We start from the raw sequence: 27037 nt of genomic DNA, 5'->3' as shown, positions 1-27037 counted from the left end.
TCTTTTCTGCTTCTCTCTCAGAATACCGGCCACTTTGCCTTTATTTTCTTTTAAATCTTCGTCAATTCTTTTCGTCTATTTATTACAACCAATTTTTGTAGCCCCGTAAAAGAAAAACTGATAAAACTTTGAATATAAAACAAGCATCTGGAAAACAACGCTGGAATAATAATTAGAGACTGAAGGTAATTTGGCCTTTGGGGCTAGTAATTTTCGACAATGGCGTTTCGTGTTTGCGCGATAATGTGGGGGTGCTGAGGGCGGTTTTCGGAGGAGGTTGGCGGCTGCTGATTTTATTGATCGGCACCGGGTCAACAGTTAATTATTCTCAATGGAACGTTCGCCCCGTGATCGCGTAATCAAGGCATTATTAAATGAAACGGGGGCGAGATTCACAGGTTGATTGGCACGTCACTTACTGCAGCGCGCACGGGGTGCGAGACGAGCGATCGGGTTTGCAAGTTTCAAGCCAACCCCTTATCAACCAACCTGGTTAGTTACTACATCGAACCCCTCTCATCATGGAAAATGTTGTATTTAAGTTAATTGCATATTTTCTTAAAATTTTTCAGACTTGAGCTTCAGTTCATAACGATTTTATTTGGCAAGAATAATTGTCAATTAAATTAATCAATTGAAAAATAAATGCGCGTTTAATGGAAATTTGGTGATTTCACTGATTTTTCAAAAAATGAAGAGAAACAAAAGAACAAATCATTTTTCTTTCCACAGCTTCATTGCTTATATTTTTAAAACAAATTCTATATAAATCGCAAAGATTTCTAGGTTGATTTTTCCAGGTAGGAAAAAAATGCAACATGCATCTTTTTTTTTTTTTAAATAAACAAATTGAAATATTGCAGCGAATAATTCCAATTGCTGTGGATATTTTGCTCCATTCAGCGCTATTTAACACACTGCTTTAAAACGCTGCAAACAATTTTGCGCTCGTGAGCACATTTTTTTTAGAAAAAAATTTTGTGAGCACCCCATCGACCTATATTCCATGCCCTGATCGGTGCTCATTTGAATGCAAAACGAAGAGTTTTGAACAGAATGTGGCTCGAGGCCTCGCGCCAGAAGCGAACGGCGTAAATAAAACATATTTCAAATAAATAAATAAAAAGGGCAAAAGTGTCAGCAGTAATAAACAGAATAGTGCTGCACAAATGAATGCCGCACACTTGAATAAACACCACGAGCAGGTCATGTGCATGAATGGAATACCAGTAAATAACAGCGTCCCTGGTCCTCATCATCGAGTCCAATGGTGTATAAAAAGTACTTAAACGTAACACACAGCGTAGAACTAGAACCTACATTAAAGTAGATATTAAATCAAAATAAACATTTCTTTAATTTATAAAACATAAACATACATTTCTCTCTATCATTTGTTTTCCTCATAAGTGAAAAAACTTAGATAGAAAAGTGTTTTACAGTATTTTATTTTTCTTAGTGACGCTGCTTTTACATTTTTTTTTTAAATTCAAGTTTTTCAGACTGTTTTGAACTTAATATTATTAAAAAAAAATTAAGATTGAAACGGTGCTAAAAGGAGGAAACCAAGCAACGAATAATTTACTTTTTTATGGCCGCACTGAGTCGTGCCAATTATGAGTACTTTATTTTATTAAATGATTCTATTTTTACTTAATTTTTTATTTATATTCAAGATAATAATTTTTTTGGCAAAGAATATGGATACAATTTTACATAATAAAAGATTAAAAAATACCAAAGTTTTTGTGTGAAAGGTATTTGGCTTTATTGGAAGTTCAAGATTCAAGATAATACCGATAATACTTTCGTCAATTTTCATTTATTTCATTACTATTTTTTACTAATTCCAACTTATTGGGTTTATCCATTTATGGATTTGTATTCTAGTGTTCACATCTACTTTAGTAGCTGACTGCTCTGAATGTGTTCGGACTAAAGCCGAAGTGGGTTTACCGAGAGCCATCGGTGGAATTTTGCAATTAGAGCGAACCAAATTCAACTGATCCGAAATTGGAATGTTGCAACAATTAATGGAATTTAGGAAAGTTTTAAATAATTATATACCTGCCTTTCTACTGCGCGCTCTTATGTACATTTAACAGCCAGGCAGAGCACACTAATGTGATGTGATGACGACGCACGCGACAAACAAAGAGCACTCACGCGAAGAGTTGTTTCAGCGACAATAATTGCATGGTTTACGACTCGGCGAATCTCGGCTGGCAAAATTCGCTTTGCCATTATCGCAGGCTGGATGGAATTCAAACGCGCCACCGTAAATAAGGATAATTAAATTACTGCAATCATATTTTTTGTATTTGTTTAAAAGGAGAATTTTTGTTAACCTTTCTGAAAAATTGAAGGTTTTTCTCTCTCAAGAAAATTTTATTGAGAGAAGTTTTATAAATAGCCCGATCTGTTTGTGACGTCAAAGGGGAATAAAAGGAACGTTTCTTTCGACGTCGTCGCAATCAGTCTTCATTACGTCCTAAATGGGTGAAATATTGCAGCTCCTGATCCAAGCAAGAGCGAATTCGTGCTGGGAAAAGGGTCAGAAGTCAGAAAATTGTAATTCAGATTCCAGGATGTGGATCCTGTTTTTAAATACTAATTTCAATTTTAAACTTCCATTACTTTCAATTGAAAATAATGTAATACTTTTTAAGTGAAAATTTCATTTGCATGTAAGTGGTGTTTAAACTTAATTTAATAAAACACAACGCAATCTTTATTTTTTGGTTTGCTAAAAAAATAAAATCAATTTTGTAACTTTCAAATAAAATATAACTTTGAATTGAAAATTAGAACTAATTGTGGTGGATTGCATAAAAAAATTGAAAAAAAAAAGATAATTTTAGCTGGATTCACATTTTTCAATTAATTCAGAGTTTCAAACTTAGGCTACTTTGCTTTACTTAGAATTAAAACTGAAAAAGTATATAATTGCAAGAAACATAAAATACAAATAAAGGTGTGTGACGGAACAAACCCACCTGCGCGCCCAAGGCAATTTTTAGACGAAAAGCAAGCGAGAAAGCTTTCCACGCATATGAAAGAAAATAAGACAAAAGACACGTTTGAGGAAAGATCGAAATTGCGGCACCAGTCGAGCCGGCAGAAAAGACTGACACCAATTTGGAAAAGGCAACATTTCATTCTTCTTTCCACCTTTCTTTGTTCATCTTTGAGATGGGGTGTTTAAAATGTTGATGGGTTATGTGTGAAAAAAAAATGTGGAAAACACAAAGAGAAATTAATTTAAAAAATATAAAATATACAAAAATCTTCAGTAGAATTTACTTCATTGAATTCTGTACAAGTATGCTCCTTTCATTAAACGTGGTGTGTACACATGTAAAAAAAAGAAGCAACTTCCCAAAATCTCATGTTGCTAAGTGAATTAAAAACAATTTCTCCACTGCTCTATTTCATTAGCTTGACCACGTTATGTTGTACTAAATTTTTTTTAATTTTTTTAGGGAATAAACTAGTAAAAATAATAATAATTGTCCAATTTGTGGGATCTCTTTTTTTTCTTTCTAATATTAATTACAAAAAATGAATTATTTTTCACCGTTTGGTCATATGAGGTGTGTTTTTATTTTATTTTATACATTTTTTAAGATTTAGTCATCAATCTACATCAAGGCTGCTGATGTTCTTGCCCGTTGCTGAAGTGAAGATTTTCTCCGATCGCCAGCAAAGACGTTCTATCGATTCTCAATCAAGGCGGTGGAAGGATGTTGAAGACAGAGCGCAATTAGACGGGCCCTAATGGCAGCAGCTTTCAGAGAGAGACACACACAGCGACCTTCTTCGCACAAGCAGGGCGAGATTGACCATCACACAAGGAGACACCCACTTACTTTTCTCTCTTTCACTCTTTTCGTTCGCACTTTATACAAAAGAACACATCTCAGGGATATGAATTTCATAGCGAAAGAAATAGGGGCTCAAAGGAACACCCGAGCCGGGAAATAAAAACTCCATTAACTTGGCCCCATTCAATAGGGACTCGCCGTGTCTATTTCTCGGCGGGTGCATCTCTCTCGTTCTGCGTTTGGAAGCGGCGCACGTAGTCTGTATTCGGACACACACACACCTTTTCAACGAGGTCCACACCCGACGCAAATCTAATTCAGAAAGCGTGTCCACACAATTATTTTGGGGTAGATTCTCGCGCACCGCAGCACCAATTCGTTCTTTTGCTCGCTCTTGGTAGCCACTGCACGTACGTTCATTTGATCGAGGCTGGAAACCAGCTATTGAGAAATACACGTTTGCACTTTGAATTGAACCTTTTGCGTTTTAAGAGAAGTTACATGGTAAGAAAAAATCAAAACAATGCAAAAAAGATTCAAATAAATTTGATAATAACTGTGCCCTTTTCAAAGTTTGCAGCTAGCAAGATTATATTTTTTATATAATGTTAATTTCAATATAAACATCGCAAATTTCTTTTAATATTTCATATGCATGCACATTTCTTTATCCTCCATTTGATTGATACATTTTTTAAAGCAGTGAAAAACTGTACATTAAGTGCAAAGAAGAAGCTAAAAAAACAGTCTAGAAAATACATTGATAGTTACGGGCTGAATGGTAAAATGGATTTTTGCTGGCAAAAAGCACAATGAAGTCTCCCTGGAAAGAGATTTTGCACAGCAGATAAGACCAAGCGAAAATTAAAATCAATGATTTCTCAAATATTGTCATGTTTTAATTAATTCATTTGATTGATTCATTTTAGAAGTTGTAACAAAATCTTTGCCAGCGGAGGAGTATTTTTTTGCTTTTGTCAAATAATTCACATTTCTTTCACTTCTGTAACTTTAAATTTTTGTTATAGTTTGGACAAGTAAACAACAGTTATGTAATATTTAATTAAAAAAATTTATTAAAAAAAGACGAGATAATAGGATACTATTTAGTTTTGCGATTAATATTATTTCAATGAAGCCAAGGAAGTTTATTACTCCTGAATTTTCTCGTATCTCGCTCAAAGGGCAAAAGTGAAAATCTGTCGTGCGACGTTTTTTCCTATCACTGGAGATTCGGGGCGAGGGATGAAGTTTGTTATCTGGGGATTAACTCGAGCAAGTAATGCGGACCCAATGATTGATTCCACGTCAATTGCGATTTGTGCCGTGCCAACGAGCATTTTGTCCTCCAGATTTGCGGAAGTTTTCTACTCGTCGTCACATGTGGTGCTCAGAAGCAATGGGAAATTTTGACGACGTTCCAAGTTAGTTCTTCCGTTAAAAATAAAGCACGGTGAGAAAAAGAATATCACAGGAATTGATTTTTTTTTCTTATTAGGGTCTTTAAAAATAGTTCGGAGCTAAAAAGTCATAACTTGGCACGTGCATCTAAGTTAGTTTTTATTCGTATATTTTTAATTAATTTTAAAGAAATTTAGTCACCTTTTTAGCTGGTTTTTTCCATAATAGTCAGTTTCAGTTTTACTCAATTTTTTTTTTAAATCAGGTTTTTATTATAATATCCACCAAAAAATGATTTTCACCGATTTTTGTTTCCAAATTTGCAGTATTATTCTCTTCCTGATCCCTTGCTGTAAAAAAATCCAGGAAAATAATTTATAAACAGTTATAGACTTAAGCAAATTCGTATTTAATTGAACAGTAAATTTAATAGGATCTGTTTTTTTTATGACTGTATTTTGTGCTTTTCTCAATTTTAAATTTTTTAAATTATATTTATCTTTTTAAACTTAAAAACTACCACCGCGTAGGAAATTTTATTTTAAATTATCTATCTTTATTTTTTGCTATTGTCAAATGTAACGCATTTTTTTCGATTTCTCTCGTACAATTTTGATCAAATCACAGAGACTATCATAGATGGCCGGTTCCACTGTTAGCGCGGAGTTCCGTTTCAGCTTTCGATCCGATCGGCCACAAGTGAAAAATTTCACGCCATTATTGAATCCCGAGTTGCGGGGGGACGACTGGCTGGATCGCAAAACCCGTGCGCGCCAATTTGCTGATATATTGGATAGTCAATGTCGCGTAAAACACCTGCCGCGACCGATAAGCAAAGCACTCAATCACCGCGCGCCGTCCTATTTTTCTCCGAGTGCCTTCAATTTTTCGTTCGTCGGTGAAATTTCCAGCGTATGCCACCGGTCGGGCAGAGGCGCCGAACAGGTTGCCTACCCGAAGAAGCGCCTCCGCCTCGCTATTGAACACGCTTGCTTGTTGTTTTTTTTCTTCTTCAGGCTCGTTTTTTTCCTTCAAGAGGAGCTTTAGTGCTCTAAAAGCTTTCAAGATAGAAAGAGAGAGCGCTTTTGTTTACCCAGCGCCGCGAAATATTTAATAAAATAGATCAACGCTGGTGGTGATGATCAATCGTTTGATTACTTTCTTTGCACACCTCAAAAGGCACGTTCGTGCTTCGATCTTTAAAAATTCTCAAGATTGTGAGTAAATATGAAAATATGTGTTTGTAGAAAACCGAGAAACTATAAATTTGGTAATTGAAGTTTTTAAGGATTAAAAAAGACTTATAAATTATAATTATAATATTATTGTTCACAATTGGAATAAAACTATTCTAGCATTTGCCTCTCTTCCTTCTGAAAAACAGCTTTGCTATAATTTAGTTGAAAATTTCATTTTTAAGCGAAAAAAGACATTAGAAGAGGACATAAAAACACTTTATGATAAGCCGTAAAATTAAAATAATAAGGATATATAATAGAAATGTTCAAATGTCTATTTACCTTCATTTTAAGACTGACATATTTTGTATCAGAATGACATAATTTGCAATGACATTTTCTTTGGAGCTATTTTTTTTCTCTAATTAACATGTTTTTTCTTTCGGTTTGATAATAATATTTAAATAATTTTACTAACGGAATTTTATTCATAAATTGAAAATAACTATATTTTAGTGCTTGGTATTTAAACGTGCTCCTAAAATCTTCGATAATTTTTCTGGAATGGGTGCCTACTTTGCCGTCAGATCGTGCCGTTGCACCTTAAACGAGGTTAAAGCAGTTGTTTGCGTTGCATTTGGAATGGTTGTGAAAGGGATATTTCATCGCTTTCGCACGTGCTCGTCTGTTTGTTATCGGCGTGCTAGGGTCGGAAGGGTGTTCTCTGGCAGAGCTCGGGTATAATTTAGCCGCAGAATCCAATTACATGATTCTCCGGGACCACACACTATCTGCCCGCCAACATCTCTCTTCCTTCTGCTTTTCTGCGCGTGTGTGTACATAGAGATATTCTCCTTTTCTCGCCACCGCGCCAGCAAAAGGTAATGCATTCCGACTTTTTATTGGTGGAACTCCCAGGTTGCTTTACCCGGAATTACGTCTGTTCTCGCGCGTTTTATCTGAGAGATAGAGATTAGATATCCTGGGTAGGATTCAACACGGACACTTACCACTTATATCCCCATCAACACTTTTAAGAAGCGTGTTTTTTTTTTAATAGAGGATTTTTACGAGACAAGAAAAATTAAAGATATTTGTTAAAAAAATTCTTGTGAGATTAATTTAAAATCACTAACAATTTTATTTATTTTTATTTTTTTTTTTAGAAAAAAGGATTTAATTTTAGTTCCGTATATATTATCTGACTAATATGAAATTAACTTTTAATTGCTAAAATATAATTTTGTATTATATCTTTCCTTTTTTTATTTTTTTTATTTATTTTTTTTTAAAGAAAGTTATTTATTAATTTATTTTATTTAAATTTGTAGCCAAGATCTGAAGTAATTATCAGACGAATTGCTTCAAATTCAAAGCTCTTAGTGTGTACATATCAAACCTGCAAATTTTTTATGAAATATAGTAAAATATTTTTTCATCTTTTTCATTTCAAATAGAATGTAATTTTTCATTAATTGTAGGAAAATTCGTGAGCTTGGATCAAATTTATTTAAGATTTGATGGTCATGAAAATTAATCTTATTTTGGTTGTAGAAGAACAAGGAATTTGTCATTATTTTGCTATGATGTATTTTCCCCAAGAGAGTAAAAAAAAAAGGAATTTGAGTGGAACGTTCTATATGCAAATAATATAAATATCGAAATATTTCCGCCATATTAAATTTTCTCGCGTATAAAAGCCATGAAGAGCTAAAAATGAGAATTTTATAAGAAACACTGGCAACAGTTGCCTATTTTCCTTTTCATCCCTTTTCTCCGATCCTTTTTTGTGCCAGCAGCGCAGCAGAGCCCAAAAATTTTACATGTATCGGAAATTCTGGTGCGCACGTTCCATTGGTAAAAGTTAGTCGAGTGTGCGGAATATATTTCAGATAGAAAACGGACCATATGTTGTCATCCGGGCAACTTTCATAAATAAGGCGAATAAATCCGGCCGAGGCATATTTCAACTCTGCCATTGGTCAGCGGCAGAAGCGGCGAGGACGTGAGAGGGAAAAACACGTCCACGGACTGAGTTATGGGCTTTTCACAAGAGTCGCTTAAAATGAAGTATTTTAGACATGGATTCTCAGGAATTTTTTAATAAACTCTTAATTAAGAAACGGAGATTATTAAAGTGCAGAACCTGAAACTTCGAAATACTTTACTTACAAAGTTAAATCTTATTTTTATCTCCTATTAATTATAAGAAGAAAAAAGGCTTTTCTCTTCTTCTCTCCGAAATTCAAGTGGGACAATTAAATGGACAAATCCTCTTATCTTTTCGTGAAATTAATCCTCTCAAATAATGTCTGAAGAAACTTTCACGAGCCGGTATTTCCTTGGGCGAAAAGCAGCAGGAAGAAGAAGACTCCTCCCTTTGGTGGCTTTTGATTACGGCACTTTCCTCGCTAGTCGAGTCTCTGGTGCGGTTTACTTTAATCATTTAATTTTTACTTGTCTCTGTACTTCAAAGGCGGCGTCACCGCACACGCTGCTTGGCATGCTTTGAATGCAAAAATCTGCGCGCCAAAGTCTCTCTTTTGGTAGGGTGTGCAAGTTTTATCTGCAGGCTTAAACTTGGTCCCTGAAGAGCGAATGTGTTGGATCAAAAGCGATCCAACCAAAGGAGGTGACGAGGATGCAGAGACTGAAGGTTCAAAAAGATCAAGAGGTTAATTTTTCTTGTTTATTTTGTTCAAAATCCGGCATTAATTATCTTTAGCCTTAGCCCAAGAGTGTGAATTGAACTGCCAAGTGGTTTTTTTTATGCCAAAAGGAGTTTATTTTTTTCTTTCTTTAAAAAAAAAATTATTTATGTCATCTTTACGATGTGGCTATATTTTCACAGTAACTTAATCATCACTGACTATAAAAATTAGAGAAATCAGAATTTTTGTCTCAACAATTTCAGGTTCTCCATTATTAATTTACCCCTCAATCTAATCAATTAGAACATCCACATTCATTGCATTGCTGCACAAATAGCGATCGAATTCGCTTTGCATGCAAGTAGTGTGTCTAGTGCCAAAGGACTAATTGAAACTCGCATCAACTGCATCAATCAATTAGCGTCGACCTTGTTGTTGCCGACGGTGCACAAGGGAAACTATTCTGGCCGCACCTTGGCCGTTTGTCGGGACGTAAAGAGAATTGCCGTTTAACCTCATTATTGGTAACTATTCTGCGCAAAGGGTTGCACGTAGGTTGCGAAGTTAGTTTCACTCTTGGAATTTAGACAAAGAGAGCAAACCATTGAAAGGGAAGGAAAGAGCGAAGGGCGACCTATTATTCAGTTCAAGTGAGAAGCACGGCTGCTGCCTTGCTGATAAAATGGCACAAATGGAAATCTGTGTGCATGATGCTGAGATATTTTAAGCGACTCAAAATGTCGGTGGAGTGAAGCAAAAAGCAGATTAAGCCAATATACAAATAATGAATAACTATACTAGAATAAATCTAACTTGCGCATTATGAAGTTCTCGGAGTTAAATTGTATTTTATGTTAATATGGGATCAAAGGCTGCACACATAATAATTATTAATAAACTTACAGGTTAAATAATGAATTTTCTAAGTCATCTGTAAAAAATATTGATATGAAAAAAGCAAAAGTTAGATAAGTAAATTAAAGAAAAAATAAATTATAGAGCTTATTTTTTTTAATAGTGAATAAAAATTAAAAAGATACTTAAATAAAGTAAAAAAAAATAAAACTTTTAAATTTTTAAATTTTTTATTTATAGTATAATTGGCATAATCAAAATAATGCCTTTATTATTTAAATATTTTCTTCCTGAAATCCTCCTACAAATTCATACATGTTTGAATATATCATGAACAAAAGACAATAACGCCAAAAAGAAATACTAAAATGTAAAAAAAAACCATGACAGAGAATTTCAGTGAAGACATACTGTAACATAGAAATAATAATTCCCTGATGATGTAGTTAAAACTTCGACATTTCAATTTAATTAATGTCGCTACTATATTTTTGCCATGATAGAAAAACCACCTTTGTTATACAAGTTCACTCTGTAAAAGAAATTAAATGTTAATCTACGTACATACAATCATCGGGATATAACGTGCTGGGAATAAAACCTGATAACCTGAGATCACCGAGCAAAATACACACGGGGAAAGCAAACTATAAAAATGAAAGAGCATCATTGCCTTGTCGAGCATGCTCGGTGTTTGGCTGATATCTTGTTCTCCCGTAGGTGGCAGGCACTTTCGCAGATAATAATAATAATAATAATGCGCTTACAATGGATTACACGTGCTGAGACCGAACGCAACACAGCTAGCGCTAAATTGCCTCAGCCTCTGGTGCCACCGCTGCTGCAGTCTTAATGAAAAGCCGCCATTTCTCTTGGTTTAATCTTTTCCGGGGAAGAACTCGAGCAACGGCAAAATGAAGCTGCCTGCTCTAAAATTAATTTCACGGTAGAGAATAAGGAAAATATCAGCAGAGCACAAATATTGTCACATCCGACCAAAAATATAAAAATTTTCTCTGTCAGTTTAATCTTGAAGAATTCAAATGTGGCCTTAATTGGTGCAGAAAATTTTTAAACATGCAGAAAAGGTTCAATAATTCAAGCATACCTAAGGTGAAATAATTGGTGACATTCACACTAACTTATCAATTTATTATGAACGCATTGTTTTTGAAATCTTTAAATTTTGGACTCCACAACAAGCAAACCTTCTTCTTTCAAATCGTTTGCTATTGTCTGAAGTAGGACCCAAATGTGTAAATAAACAGATAAAGAAGAAGTTCCCTAGACGCTGTTTGGGCATAATCTAGAACAAAAAGTTCAAGTGTTGAGCTCATCTAAAAAAACTTCATGTCACTTTTTTTATCAGAGAAAAAATATGATATTTTTTAATCTTTGAGCCTAGGCGCACCTATTGATTCCGCGCTTTTTTCAAGAAAGTCAAAAGATATATACGATCTTTCTGTCTGTCCGACAGATTAGATTTTATGATATACGCTTCTAACGATCCGCATATTTGTATTTAATTCATTATCTATGAAGTGTCGCTTTGAACCAAAGCATATAAAAGCCAATCTTGAGTGGCAATATTAATTAAACAGAACATGTCTCTCTTGTGGCTGTCAACTCTTGCGCTTCTGTGCCTCGGCGCACAGGTTGAAAATTCCTCAGATATTATATTTTAATTATTATTCATTATTTATTTCAAATTTCAATAATCAAAAGTTATTAAGCCATTTTTTATGTTAAATCTGTGTCTATGTCATATTTTAGGGGCAACCGTTTGCAAAGAACCTGACAGAAGATGTTTCGGCAGCGACACTCGAAGTTCGGGGACTACAAGTGCACAGGACTACTTATGCGACAACTGTGGATTCATATGCCAACGATGTGGATACGTACGCCACTGCTAGAGCACAAAATATCGTAGATGAACTTGTGAACCTTCAAGTATGATTTTTAACTTAATAAATTTACGTCGATTAACATGATCCTGATGTAATCAGCTCACCTTCCTAGAGATCAATAATATCAATGATCTTTTCGGGACTGGCCTGGATGACATTAGTAGAGCCAACCGGCGCATCAACGACCAACTTCGACGAATTGAGCCCACCCTCAATGCTGCAATAACAGCACTGGAAGGCAGCAACTGGGTCGAATTGAACACCGTTTCGGGAAACCTGAGAAACCAAATTGCGTCTGAAGAGACTACATACAACGATGCTGTTGCCAGGACCAATAGAAACGTTGCTGATATTGATGCAGCGTTGAAGTCTGCCACGGAAAATCAAGCGGTTTGTTAAACAACTGAAAAAAAGCATTGTTCAACTGTTTTATAATATTTCTCACAAATTTCTCAGAACGTTGAAAGCGTAGTTCAAATTACCTCCATGTGGAAAGAGCTCACTACTTTCTTGTCTGGAAAGAGTGTCGCTGACGACCATGAGATCTTTATAGTGAGGTCCGAACGTACACTGACCGCTATCCAGACAGTCTTGGATGGAGCTCCAGCAGCTGCTCTAATGTATTAGCGCCCCTTTAAAATTTGAATAAAATAAACAATAAGCGATCAAAAAGTTGTGTAATAATACATTTTTATTTCTCTTACAATTTATTAGCCAACCGAGAAGATTTTAATTGTTAAAATGCATTCGAACTTAGGGAATAACGATTTTTCTGGCTATTTTAGCCCTTGAGCTAAAAATCTGCATGAGTCAATTTGATGGCAATTTTCATTTCATTTAACAATTATTTGCAGAGTTCATTACGGTATACTTAATATATTTGAATGCTTGTTAAACCCATTAGACTTAACCTTACTGCCCAAGTCAGCAGAAAATATGATATTATAACATTTATCTGATCGTAAACAAATTTTAACAAACAAAATTAGCTATTTTTGTGTGACAGGAACGAAGAGTTCCAGGCCCAATTTTTTCTATTATATTTTAGAGACTTTTGTTATTCATTGGTTACTAAACCTCATAATTATTTTGGACATTTTGGATATAATACAGCAGTCTATGTGAGGAATATGTATTTTCTGATTGTGAATTATTAAGCATGGATTATTAAGGGAAATTAAAATAATAGTCACATATTTTTAATTATATAATATATATTTAACCAAATGAAAATCATACCATCTTAATTAAATTGGTAAAAACTAAAAATTATGAGTTACACATTTGGCTTGTGGGAAACAATTGGGTGGAAAATTTTACAGTGATTGATTGGTGCCAATCGATCATTCAAATTTAATTTATACTTTATATCGTGTTCTGGTTTTCTTGTTTTCAACACACTCAAGAAGCTGATCATAGTGATTAATAGTGGATCACTTATTTGTCTGTGCATAGTAGCTCAATCCGTCACACGGCAAGCTTGAAGTGGAGCTTCAAATTTGAAGTGGTTTGTACCATTTGCGCACTCTCTAGTGTTTGGTTTGGTTAGATTTTGTAAAAATTCTGCTATCAGTAATCATGCACTGCTTTGTGTGCGTGTCCACGTGATATTCGAGTGTCTGTGCCTATTTGTATTAATATCATCTCTATTACAATTCTCCAGATGATCATGTGCTTAGCTCCTTATTTTAGTTTAAAAAAAAATTAATTTATGAAATAATATTAAAAAAAAAACCATTTTGCTTTATGAACGACAAAAATAAAACTAATAAATTTTTTTAATGTTCCCATTTAAAAAAAAGCAACTCTTATGCTATCAAAATCAAAATACATTTTTATAATCTTAGTTGAACGTCGCACACCTATGGTGTTGTTTAATAAATTAAATTCATCATCATAATCTTAGTTGACAATTGAATTGTATCTTGTTTTTAATATAATGCGTCTAAAAATATGTTAAAGACATAATATGAAAGCTGCAATTTAATGATAGGTAAAATAAATTTATCCACCTGCTTTAATTTTATTGAAAATTTAATCAGAATTTTTTACTTTATTTAATGTTGATTTGAAGTTTTAGGATAATAGATAAGATAACTTATTTTTTGGACAAAAAAAACCAGATGTCCCCGTTGTCAGTTAAATAATTTTAGTTTTACATTCCCCTAAAATCACCAACGCCAATTTTATGAAGAATCCGTCCACTTTTTTTATACACTATCGCCGCAAAGCTCTGCATGCCGGTACGCGCTTCGGTCACTCCCGAGACACATTAAAAAAAAAATCAAATCGATATATCTCATCTGCATATTCACAGTTTTTTTTTGGGTCTGACATTCAAACAGGAGCAATCAATTTAGGTCTCAACAAAGAAGCCTTATTTCAATTAAATAGAGTCCTAAATCAAAAATTTAAAGTTTGGTTAAACAATTGCGAATAAAAAATTGATAAAAATCGCCTATTTCCCCCCTTCCTAGTAAAATTGTTTCCTTATTTTTTTTTATCCTTTTACAAGGCAAGTAAAATTTGATGTTTTTAGCCAATGTATGATTTTCTTCTGTTATATTTTTTCCTGAACACATTTTACAGGTGTCAGCAAAGAAATAATAATATTAGTTTTGGTGAGTTAACAGTCAAGAACGTCAATGTTCCATAAATTCAGATCAATTATCGTAAAAAACCAGTTAACACGCAAATTGCATGACTTAGTTCGAAATTATTATTTAATTGGATTTGTAAGTTAATAGTTGACGCATTTCAGTTTCGCTAATAGTACAAAAAATATGTATTGCACTTTTTTATTAAATATTTTCTATATTGGCTCCTTTTTATTTGATAAAACTTGATAATTAATCGTACAATCAAAACTTTACGTTTGGTTGAACAAGTAAAACTTCAACGATACATACAAATATTATAAAATTTGCAAGATTCCGTGACTATAAAATGATATATCTCAGAATATAGATTGTTTTATATTTATTCATCATTTTAACAATAATTTCCAGCTTTCGCCTGCTCAATAACAACAAGTAGAGCTTCATAAGCAAGCCCTGCACGGAAGTCGTAAACAATCTGAGTGTTTTCGATGATGAAGTTCTGAGCGTACAGAAGATCAGTAATGGTGTTCAGTTCGACCAGGATATTAATCGCCGGCGTTCCACTCTGCAAGTGAATTAAATTGAAAATTGAAGAGCAGAAAATTTAAAAATAAAGCGTACCTGGCCTTCGATGGCGCTGCGAATTTGGCCATCAAGACTGACAAAGTTTCCGGGAACATTTATGCTCATGACGAGCAAGTCATCGTTGGTGGTGTTGTACTGCGATACCAAACTGTCAGTGGCGTCTCCAAGGATCGGAAGGTCCTGCTGCAGAGCCGCGTTTGTTTTCACAACCTCCAATCGAACTAAAACCAAGCTTTCTATTCCACCGAAGACGGAATCGGAGGCCTCCTTGGTGCCGTTGTCTATGGCGACGATCAAGTCAGCCACAGTTTCATTGCTGAGCTAAATTATATAATTTTAAATTACAAATTTGTTACTTTTTCTTTGAGCAGAAAGAATAATCACCAATAATTTTAACTTTATATTAAATTTTTAATTTGTTAATTTGTTTCAAAATGAAGATGCTTCATTTCTGAGTTTTAATTACAACATCAAATGATACCTAGCAAGAGGAGCGACTGAAATTAAGTAATTCTTATCACAAATTAAGTCCTCAGTTGTCCTAAGATAAGGTTGCTGTGTATTTGCAAAGTTAATACTTCAATTTAAATCTCTGAGAAATTAGGAAAAAAAGCAAGCTTATTATTAAAAAAATTATCAATTTAAAATAAGTAAAAGAAATCCAGTAAAAATACTGAATCAGCATCACTCACGGGCAGAGAGTCAAGGTTTCTCTTTATGCTTGCGTAGCGGTTGGCGATGTTGAATGTGATTTCGTCGCGGAAGTTACCAAGATTTCCAATGTATTTGTCCACCTCAGAATTAAAGTTGCCCAACGCGGTGGTCGCCGAGTTGATGTCGGTGTTCAAATCCCGACAAACGGGACCGGCCAAAGCCTTTTGTATTAAAAAATTTAATAATATATTTTCAATGAAATTTAATTTTGTCGATTTACCTGAGCGACGCACAAAAGTGCCAAGGTGACGTAAAGCTTCATGTTTTACTCTTTATCAAATCGACCGCGATGAGAAATGCTGATGATCTTTTATAGCCACGACAATCAGTGGCCCCCACCAAAATTAATTGTAATCTTCAGTGAGCTCTTGAGAACGTTTTCATTATTGATCAATTCAATTGGACCGGAAAGATAATCTCTGTTATGACAAACGATAGTTGTGACAAGACAGATAAAAAAAATAGTGTGAGAGAATGGAAATGTGCATAAGTAACAACCAATGACATGAATTATAATTTTAATTCAAAGGCAATGAACCTTTGTAAAAAATTTGTAATTTGCCAACATTTCAAGCCTCTCGCACTCCCTTAAGCACGGATCTTTTTATGGCTCATAATTAGAGGGGAGGAGATTTTTCTTTTTGCAAGTCAAACTAGAATAATATATAATAATTATATGATCTTGAATTTCAGAGGCCTGATTTTGAGATGAAAATTAAAACTAGAAAATAATTAAATTTTTATGAGTTAGATGATCATTTGCATTTTTTATTCCAAAACTTCAATCGTTACTTAAGTTGCATTTTTTTTATAAATCAATAGGTTTGTATGGTTTAAGATTACTTCGTCAAGTTCAATTTGGATTGCTCATTTCTGATATATTTATTAATATTTTTGATGCAAAATTTGAAAATAGCTTTTTTTTGTATAATTATTAAATTTTAAAGTGCATTAATTAAGGGAGTTCTAATTACATAACCTGGGCCACTCAGTCAAATGTATCACGGTATGCAATTTCAATGCCAAAAATAAAGAAGCCTGCGCTGCCTGCGCCCAGTTAATTCTATTGAAACGCTCTTTTTCATTTATGTAGATATAAATAAAATAATACAATATAAATTAAAATTACAATTTTTCAGCAAAGAAATTGGTAATTGAAGTGACATTTTTGGAGTGAAGAAAACGCGCTTTGTTGTGGTGTTGAAAATGATTTGTTGTTTAAAAATTATAGGACCTAGACCGTAACTGGTAAAAGAGCAGCTTTTTTTTTAAATATAAAAACAAGGACAAATTCAATTGTCTTAACTTCATTTTTCGACAAGTAAAGACTCCATTTTGTCCGAAAAAAATTTAAAAGGCAATTATGTTCAATTAAATGATATTCAGTTTCTGCATGATGTGTAAAATTAGAAATATACTCTGACTGCGTCACTCGGGGCTGCTTGTTGGGGAAAATATAAATTAATCCCAGGTGGAGCTTGGGATGAATTTGAAGTGCTTGATTCAATTTGTAGGTAACTCAATAATAATTTGGGATGCACGAGACGCGCGGCGGCAATTAATTGACACGCTAACTACGCGAGCAGTCAACAATCGGCGCAATCAAGCTTAAACCAACCCTTCCCAGCAGAACGGGGGGCCTAAAGTGAAAGCTGAGGGAGAGATTTGGCCTTGTGAATGTTCTACATAATCATAATTTCAACCTGCTCAAGCTAATTTTGAATTCAATCTTCACATTTTTGCAATTTTTAAAGTAAAAATAAAAAAATATTTTCTGTGCCAAACTTCAACTGAACAGAAATTCGGGGCTTGTCACATTGTGCTATGCAATGGAGAATTAAACAAAATATTTAAATATATTAAATTGCTAGTTTGAAAGTTCAAAACTTTATTTTGAATTATTTTAATTTAGTTCTTCTACAATTATTAATGGAATAATAAACTTGTTCTGCAAAAATTGGAGCTGTCATTGAGATTAACACATATATGAGCCATAATAAAATTGTGGAGAATCTTATATTTATCTAGTTTCTAGTTTTGCTACCAATATTATGGTTGAATTTATGTTGATGAGTAAATATAATTTGGTTTTATAATATGTTTTTCTGACAATGAAATAAAATATATGAGGTAAACGATGTTTGGTGCGATTTACTGATGATATTTATCACAATTTCACAATGATGTTTCCTGCTAAAAAAAATTATATGATTATGTTTACAAAACTACGTCAAAAGTCGCACTCAAATGAGTTGAAAATAAAATCGTATATATGTGTCCCAAAATTAACTTTATTTTCTTTGAAATAAATCTGAACAAAAACAATTATAAATTTGTTTGTGAACAATGTGATTGTAACATTTGGACAAATGGTAATGTTATCAATTGCAAGAGTCATATTTGTGTTATTTTCAATCTCAAGGGCCGTATCTCTGACTACGCCATTTGTGTGAATTTTGACAATTCGGGCTAGCGCGAATCAGATTTGTCAGTGCCTGCAGGATAAAGTTTGCGCGACGATTGTTTGCGAGATTTCACTCGTCGGCGGTGCTTTTTCATTTTGTCACGTTCGCACATGTGACAAAAAGGGCCGGGGCCTCACGTTCTGAATACATTTGCCCATTATTTGCATTCTCGTTAGGCTGCACTCCTGCCTGCTGACGAGCAGAGGGAGCGCGAAAAGTCGGGCGCGTGCAACTTGGGCGGAAAAGCCCTCAGGTCAAAAATAGGTTAGCGCGATGATGGGAACGAGAAGCACGTCGGCCGCCGCTTTTTGCGACCTGCTGTTTTTCCCTCGCCGCCCGGCTTGTTGATAAATTGCGGCGCAATGACACGGCCCCTCTTCTCAAGTGCGAAAAAATTTGATCTTTATACAAAATGGTCCATCGCAGCTTTTTTCTCATATCATCAGCTCGCTAATCCATAATTTTAAATAGTTTTTTTTTTTGAAAGAAATTTGAATGTTTTCATGCCAGCATGGAGATAACTTTTATTAAATATTGAATGAAATATAGTTTTTTTTATTATTATTATTCTTGACTGTAATTTAAAAGCTTATCCTGGGGTGCAGGCAAACCTTACTTGCCATTCTTATTGTTCGGCGAACTTCAAGTTAGAATAGGCCAGCTATTAAGTTAGGCTTTTGGGTCTCCCTCATATCAAATTGATTTTTAATTTTTATGAAAAATGATATACTCGAAAGCCACACGAGAAAATAAATACCTACCTGCAATTAAATTAAACATGAATCCTCAAATATAATATCTTCCTCAAGATTTGTTCATCATTACCTAATTTCTGTTTCATGCAAATATAAAGTTTTTAAGTTATAATAAGTTAGCGTTTCAAATATTTTACTGATTTTCTTTTAACTTAATTTCTCTCTTACATCTACTTGCTCAAATTAAAATGATTTAATAATTAATTTTTTGTTATGTTTAAAGCTAATTGTGTTGTATTAAAAATATTATCAAACAATTATGGAAATATTTTTTTGGATAAAACTTTTATTAACTTCGGGTGCCTCAACAAAAATTAATAATACAAAAATAAAACAATAATAATAATTTTTGTTGATTAATTTTAAGTATTTCCGCAATAATTTTGGTTTTGTTAAAGGCCAGTGTTTTGCCAAGTTTCTTTTCTGGTCCAGGGTATGACATACTGAAAACCCCGAATGAACAAATCAAACAATCCATGCCATCTAGAGAGCACGGCGCGAGGAGCTTTTCCGTTTTTCCGGCAAGCGCGCGCAGTGCTGACATCCGCGGGGAAACCACGAAACACAAAATTAGCATTATAACTAGCGCCTTAAAAAGCGGAATGCCAAATTTTAATTTTGAACTCAGCCTAGCAATAGGTAGGCGGATTAATTAATGAACTCAAGCATTGTCTTGAGATGTATAAATATTTCTTAATATCCCCGACTAGATTGACAGTTTGAAGTCAGACCCAAATGAGTAAATAAGATAAAAAATTAATGGTTTTTGTTTAAAATTTATAACCAAACAGGTCTCAAGTGCCACTTTCATACTCACTCGAAAAGTGTCACACGGCTTTTTTATGAGAGCAAAAATTTGACAATTGTTATACTTTGGATCCCAGCGGTTTTGATTAAGAACGAAAATTAGAAAAGGTTTGTTGTCATCATTGACAGAGAACACAGATAAAATTCCCAGACACAAACTTGTAACGTTCCGCCTATTTTTCATCATTATCTCTACAAGTTTCGGTTTGGATCAAATCATATAAAAGCCATTGTGGAGCCGTAATTTTTTATTAAAACGAAAATGTCTCTCTTGTGGTTGGCAACTCTTGCGCTTCTTTGCCTTGGTGCAAAGGTTGCTGTTTCCTTATTTTTATTTAATTATTAATCTTTCTTATATAAATGAACAGCTCACCAGAAATAAACGAGATTATTTTTTATTAAATACATCCAAAAATTAACTGTATTTATTTCATGTTTCAGGGGCACCCAATTGCTAAAGCCTTGGATGACGATATTTTGGCAGCGAAACTCGAAGTTCAGGGACTTGAAGTGCAAAGGAGCAGCTATGTAACGACTGTGAATAGATATGCCGATGATGTGGATACGTATGCCACTGTTAGAGCACAAGATATTGTAGCTGAACTTGATAACCTCCTAGTGAGATTCAACATAAACCAAATTGAAAATAATGGCAATAATAATAATAATCTTGTTATTTTTGACGCAGCTCTCCAATCAAGATAAAAATAATATCGACAATCTTTTGAATAATGGTTTGAGGGACATTAGTAGAGCCAACCGTCGCATAACCGACCGACTTCAACAGATCCAGCCCACCCTCAATGATGCGTTAACAGCACTGAACAGCAACAATTGGGTCGAATTGAGCACCGTTTCGACAAACCTCGGAAACCAAATTGCTTCTGAAGAGACTACTTACGACGACGCTGTTGCCAGGACCAATAGAAACGTTGCTGATATTGATGCAGCTTTGCAGAATGCGTTTGTGGATCAAATGGAGGTTTAAAAAACTGTTAATGGTCTATTTTGTTTAACTAATACTTATTCCAAATATTTTACAGAACTTTGACAGCGTAGTTAAAATTACAATCATTTGGGATGAGCTCATTACTTTCTTGTCAGGAAAGAGTGTGGCTGACGACCATGAGATCTTCAAGGTGAGGTCCGAACGTACACTGACCGCTATTCAGACAGTCTTGGATGCAGCTCCAACACCGGCCCCTATGTTTTAGTACAATTTATTTGTTTAACTAAAATAAAGAAAATATGGCACAAATCAAAAACTTTTAATTTTTTTTTTAATAAATTACAAAAACCTTTTAAAAAGAGATATAATAAAAGCGATAATAAAATATGTTTTATTTACAAGGAGGACGCTTCCCTCCTATATGTATTTCATACATTTTACTAGCATTCCAGAAAATTTATAGCGATTCCAAAGTCCCAAAGGCATGCCAGCTTTCATCACAATCGGCATATCTCATCTATAAAAGTACCTTTTAAGAAAGTAGAAAAGGTTCATATTAATTAATTGGGTTGATCAATATTTTTTAAATTGATTGATAAATTTTCTGTAAAGAAAGACCTAGCTAATAAGGCCAAATTATCAAAAATAATTAATAGTAATACCATTTATGAGACCTAGTTGTTATTTAGGTCAATAAACACAATTTGCAATTAATTGTAGTTTTGCAATTAGCTGCGGATATAAAAAAAAATTTTAAATTTTAAATGAATAAGATGTTTTCCTATTATATAATCCTTTTCTTTTTTAGTTGCTAATTAAGTTTATTGGTGTAGCACAAGGCAATCTCTGCCTATATCGAGATACATCATCCAAATATTCAAAATTATAAATGAAAACTACAAACAAAATTTGAGTTAGAAAATAATATACACATACATTTACTTGTAAAAACTTTTCAGAAAAAAATTAATGCATGTAAAATTTACACTTTTTTATAAAATCAAAAATTTGAATTTAATTTTGAATTTTAATGTAGCGACAATCTATTTTACTCCATGAAATTAATCTGAGCAAAAATTTTGACAAATGAAGCAATATGTTCTAATTGTTACCAAAGGCAAGAGCTAATCAGCGGCAACTTGACTTAATAGAGAACAGTCTGTCAGTCGATCACTTGGTCTATTCGAGAGGTCTATCGTGCACGTGTTGCTCAATTTGTCACTTGACCATGCAGCGTGAACGGAGCATCGATCATATTTCAAGTGAGGCGTCTCTAATTCGAAATCATAGTTTTCGTATCACAAAAACAAAAGTCAATCTGATAACAAAGGTTAGTTGGTAGTTGATGCTCGATTAAAAAGAAAATTGTGTTTGTCTCCAGGAGGAAAATGAGTTTGAACAAAATCAATGAGCGATGCAGGCCTTCCGTGTCCCAAGGACGTCACGGAGGGGAAAAAATGCATTTTTAACAAAGGTCGCGTCTCGAATGGACGACCACCGTTTGACATTTATTTGTTTCCATTTGACCTACATATGAGAGGACACTTTGCATTTCTCTTCCGTTTTCGGCTCGGTGGTATTTTCTGCAAATATCACATTCAGTGAAGAGAAGAGATGGAAATTCAATCACAAATCTCCTCTTTTGGCGATTTGAGTGAACAAAAGCTTGTGCGTCCGTTTTCGGCAATCTGACTTGCGATCTGCATGCAACTCACGACCTGTGCAAATATTGTGGCAAGGATTACAATACTTGTGTTTGCTCTGGAGTGATGCTGAGATCGATAGTAGTTCGCGCTGCAAATCAAATAGCAACTTCTTCTCTTTCAAAACGCTTGAGTTTCTTTTAATGAACAACAGGAATAAAGAAGAAATGTCAGCATTATCCATTTTATTGGAATTTTTCTGTAACAATTCTACTAGTACCACTCGCAAATAGCAAATAATACATTTTTAATTAATTATCGAAATCTTATTATTTTGATAAAACTATTACAACCAAACCAAATATATAAACAAAGTTAATTATTTAATTTTAATCTATTTAATTAAATTTGATTCTTTCTTCCTCTCTACATTTTGCAGAAATTTCAAATAATTTTTTGTTTTCAAAAGTTTCACGTTGCAAGAAAAACAATTTTTAGGAGGATAAAAATGAATTGTTGAACAAAAAGGCAGTTAAGTGAAGAGTTCTTTAAAACTTCCGAGATCAATTCCGCCGCTTGTATAATAAAATTGAGTTATTGTTGGTGTGCAATATTGGTTAAAAAGATGAAAACATGAATAAATTATAAAAAGCTGAGACTCAAGTAGATTTCGAGCAGAAATGATTTCATATTAAATCTTGTTCAAAATTAAATTACAACTTATTGATATGCTAGATGCAAGTAAGTGTATAAGCTAAGGATTAGTTTTACGCATCATGTAATATTTATGGAGGAGGAATTAACTAAAAATAGAAATAACAGTAGAGATGTCTTTTTTTGCGTACCGGTCATCTTTATATTTCAGTGAGAACAATTTAAGCACGTCAACTTTGATATAAACTATGTGCTAAATTTCAGTGAATTTAATTTATTATTTGTTTTTAGAAAATTTAGTAAATATTCCAGCTTATTCAGGCATTCAAATTTAATTATTTTTCTCCTCTTGAATATTTGAGTTAAGTAATTACTTGAATGTTTTGTTTATAAAACCTGCAACATGTAAAAATTAAAGAAAGAGATGTTGTGAGGATATAATGGAAATGACAGTTTTGTAGAATCGCGAGCATTTCATCCATTTAGAGACAGAACTTGAGTGTCGCAAAGCGGCACTTTTCTCTTAAAAAGCATTTTTTCCTTCGTCTCCACTTTTCACCGTTGACGTGCACGTGAAACCAGCAGCAGTCAGACGCAGAGTTAAACGCCACGCTGTTGTACAAGAATAAAATATACGCGGTTTGAAATTCACGAAGAAAAAAAAATCGCCAGCAAAAAAAATGAAAAAAAGTTGCTTTCAGCGAATTGGGCGGCTGCGAGCGATCGCCGCGTAACACAGCCGCTCGCTTTTCCATATTCAATCGATTACTTTGTCCGAGTCACGGAATGCTTAAAAATTGAGCATCCCCAGTGAATAACATGCGAGCTTTCGGGACATCCGCCACGCCACGGAGAGAAAGAGTCGATTTTATATAAATATGTATTTCGTCATTGCTGAGGAAATCGTACAGCGATATACATTTTATATTTCTATACAAAAAGAGTTTTCTCGTGACTGCACAACCAAATCTGCGCCCTTTACATAACTCCCAGAGAAATACTTGCTCTTATTCTACCTTTATCGATATCTTAAACACATGTTATTCGCTTATGGAGAAAAGTAACATTATTTTACCCTTAACAGTATCACGTTAATACGATGTTAATGTGAGTCTGAATGGTACTATAAGGACAGAATAATACGTCTTTAAGTCTAGCGGGTATAGGTCCGTAGCGTTGCTAGGTACCTCTTAAAAACGTCTTATTTTACCATTATTTGATACTTCTTATACTATTATGGGCCCTCACGGCCACTCATATTATTCTAGTATTCTAGCTTTTTTGCTGACGTCACTCATTTGGTGACGTCACATCAGGGAATAAATTTGCATAAATCAGAGTAATAAGTTTTCTACACAATGATTTTGTTTATTGATAAATTAACCATCAAATCACAAATAATTATCACAAATTTTTGAGAAGAAATTGGCACTCAAGGAGACAATTATGGAAATGAAGAAAATGGGCTTTGTCCTCATTGAAAAAATTATTTCATTTATTTTTTATTGTTTTTGTATTTTTTTAGTGAGCTCCGTTTTTGCTCATGAAATAGGGTCGCAGACTGTGACCAAAACTGATAGAGACTTTTGTTTATGATAAAATCAATTTTTACAAGGAGGACTAAGCCCGTTTTCTTCACTTGCTTCCAATTATCACAAAAACAGAATAAGAATTAGCACACAAAGTTGCAAAGTTGTTAAGAAGAAGATATTCGCACTTATATCTCTAAATACGTAAGACTCTCACCTTCAAGAATAAACAATGATTTATTTAATTTTCTTACTGGTGCAAAATTAAGAAAAATAAAGCGCAAAATAATAAGATTATGAACCTGTTACAATGTTTTAAATTATATGTACTGCGAAAAGAAAAGTGATAATCTTTGACTTTTATAACAATTTTTTTTATAAAGTAAATGATTATTGTCTGTTGGAGTTGAATAATTATCTGCATGATATGGAATAGTTTATAAATTTGACAAATAACTGCTATTAGTTCAATAAATTAAAATTTAACGTAAAAAGAGAGTGAAAAAAACTAATTACATTACATTAAATATAGAATTGTTGAGTAGAGGAGAAGCATTGACGATAAGAAGTTATGAAGATTGTTTTTTTGCATTCAGTTGCCTTTCTTGTCTCTGGGTGGCTATTTGACATCTCATTTTTGTTTTGTCTGAAAAATTGAAACAAGTAATTAAAATTTATCCATAATATAATTATATAAAATTTAAAATTTATATTGCAAAAAATAATAATACATAATAATATTCATGCAATGAAACGAGCCGTAAAATAAACTTACCATAAATATGTGCATGAAAATGTGTACTGTCCAATTCCATTTCCATAAGCAGCTTTTTTCATCATGGAGTAAGATCTGAAAGCAACATAAAATAAGTAAAAGTTTCAAAACTTCTTAAAAAAGATTAATATAATATATCATTTAATCGCTTTTAATTAGTAATCAAAAATTATATATTTCTTTATTTATGATTCAAACGCAAAATTACATGTATTGTATTATTTCTTGCAGTTATTATTTTGAATTGCATTCCACACTGCCTGCATGGCAATGTGGAATGCATGTCCCAAAGGGACAGACTAGTTCTAGGTACCCTAGCTAACGCAGAGCGCGCTCGGAGCGCGTCAGGTGGGAAAAATGATTGACAGGTTGGCGGTTGGTCGTTACTCATTATGCTTTCGGTAATTTAAAACCAACCCAATGATGCTTTATAAGTTGTGTGACTTAAGTCCCAAAGTTTTAAAAGTAGAAGGGAATTTTTAATTCCGAAACGTTTAACCACAACCGCATATATATAACTGAAATAATAATAAAAAGAAAAATCTGGCGTCTATAAATCCCTTTTCATTTGCTTAGGAGTCGGTCAATAATTCAAATCAAAATTTGCTGAGAATATTAAGAAATTTTATGTCAGCTTACCTTTCAACTCAGGAAATCCAGTTTGCTGGTTTTGCTGCAAAAATATCGTTTGATTTGTCGCTTGTGTATATTTGGAGTGGGCTTCTTAGTCGCTGCTTCTCCCTCGAATGAGGCGAGCAAACGCGCGGACCGTCGAGCAGCCAGCGGGGGCGGCTTTTCGGAATAAAGTACATACCTGAAGGTGGCTTGGCAACACGGCAGGGTCGCGTTCAACAAAAAAACAAACTCTTTTCGCCCTACACTCACAATCAGCTGCAGTCGCAGAGCAAACAAACTCGAACTCTTGGAAAAATATGTATCAGATTAAAAATAATCATGCTTCAATAATTTTTTTTTAATTTACTGCAAAATGCAAATTTATGAGTTTGAAGTTTGAAATATGTGTGGCAGTGAAATTGAGTTTGGAGACCTCATTTTTTTTAGCGAATCAATTTAACAATTTTCAAAAATCTTTCAGTAAATGTTTTAATTAATATTAATTAATTTAATTTCATGAATACTGGAAATGATTTTTATCATTAAACTAATTTATCGACAATTATTGGAAGTCAAACTGAAAATATGAAAAATTATTTTCTGAATCCAAAATAAGTTATTTTTGCGCATGCAAATTATAATTTAGCAAATAAGCCCATTTTATTAAAAATTGTTAAATAAACACGACATTTTTTTATTTAATTTATTTTTTGATCATATCATGCCAACAATTTTATTGTTCCGATTTTATTTTAATAAATGTGATAATTAAAACCAGTTTATTGTAAATATCTCACCTCCAGTGTAATGGAAATGGAAAAAATGAACGGCAAAATTTTTAGTATGATGAAATGTAATCCCTTTTTCAAAAATCAAAATTTTATTTTCAATAGGGACAAAGCTACAAAATTTTGAATTCTTGCTCGCGTGAAAGGAAAATCCCAACCATCACTCATAGTAAGAGCGCACCCGGTTTTTCGCGCCGCTTGAATGGGGCGTGCCAAAAGTATTAATTACTCATATCTCAACTTCTATGAAGCCAATAACCTCAAAATTTTACAGACTTATATATTTTGGCCCTGTTAACCTGCACAAATTAATTGAGGCTATTCTGTCCCAAAGCAAGCAAG

At 33.6% G+C, this 27037-nt stretch overlaps 2 protein-coding genes and 1 long non-coding RNA gene across 3 annotated transcripts; 1 reads left to right on the top strand and 2 right to left on the bottom strand.

Moving 5' to 3' along the window:
• Positions 1-11472: 11472 nt before the first annotated feature.
• Positions 11473-12475, top strand: LOC132201019 (uncharacterized). Its single transcript, XM_059626879.1, has 4 exons — positions 11473-11564; positions 11683-11859; positions 11916-12206; positions 12273-12475. Exons 1-4 carry the CDS (start codon positions 11514-11516, stop codon positions 12441-12443), a joined length of 690 nt encoding a protein of 229 aa, XP_059482862.1. The 5' UTR covers positions 11473-11513; the 3' UTR covers positions 12444-12475.
• Positions 12476-14765: 2290 nt separating this feature from the next.
• Positions 14766-16047, bottom strand: LOC132200722 (uncharacterized). Its single transcript, XM_059626395.1, has 4 exons — positions 15936-16047; positions 15694-15876; positions 15038-15322; positions 14766-14981 (listed from the first exon to the last, which is right to left on the bottom strand). The coding sequence occupies exons 1-4, from the start codon at positions 15975-15977 to the stop codon at positions 14808-14810; spliced, it is 684 nt and encodes a 227-aa protein (XP_059482378.1). The 5' UTR covers positions 15978-16047; the 3' UTR covers positions 14766-14807.
• An 8921-nt stretch (positions 16048-24968) lies between these two features.
• Positions 24969-26040, bottom strand: LOC132200725 (uncharacterized). The gene is made up of 3 exons (XR_009442186.1): positions 25932-26040; positions 25293-25367; positions 24969-25163 (listed from the first exon to the last, which is right to left on the bottom strand). It is a non-coding gene; the product is annotated as an uncharacterized LOC132200725 (long non-coding RNA).
• Positions 26041-27037: the final 997 nt, after the last annotated feature.

This window comes from Neocloeon triangulifer, unplaced genomic scaffold, assembly GCF_031216515.1.
Source record: "Neocloeon triangulifer isolate White Clay Creek 2 clone unplaced genomic scaffold, ASM3121651v1 ptg000014l, whole genome shotgun sequence".
NCBI classification, from domain to species: domain Eukaryota; kingdom Metazoa; phylum Arthropoda; class Insecta; order Ephemeroptera; family Baetidae; genus Neocloeon; species Neocloeon triangulifer.
This window is presented reverse-complemented; position numbering and strand designations above follow the sequence as displayed.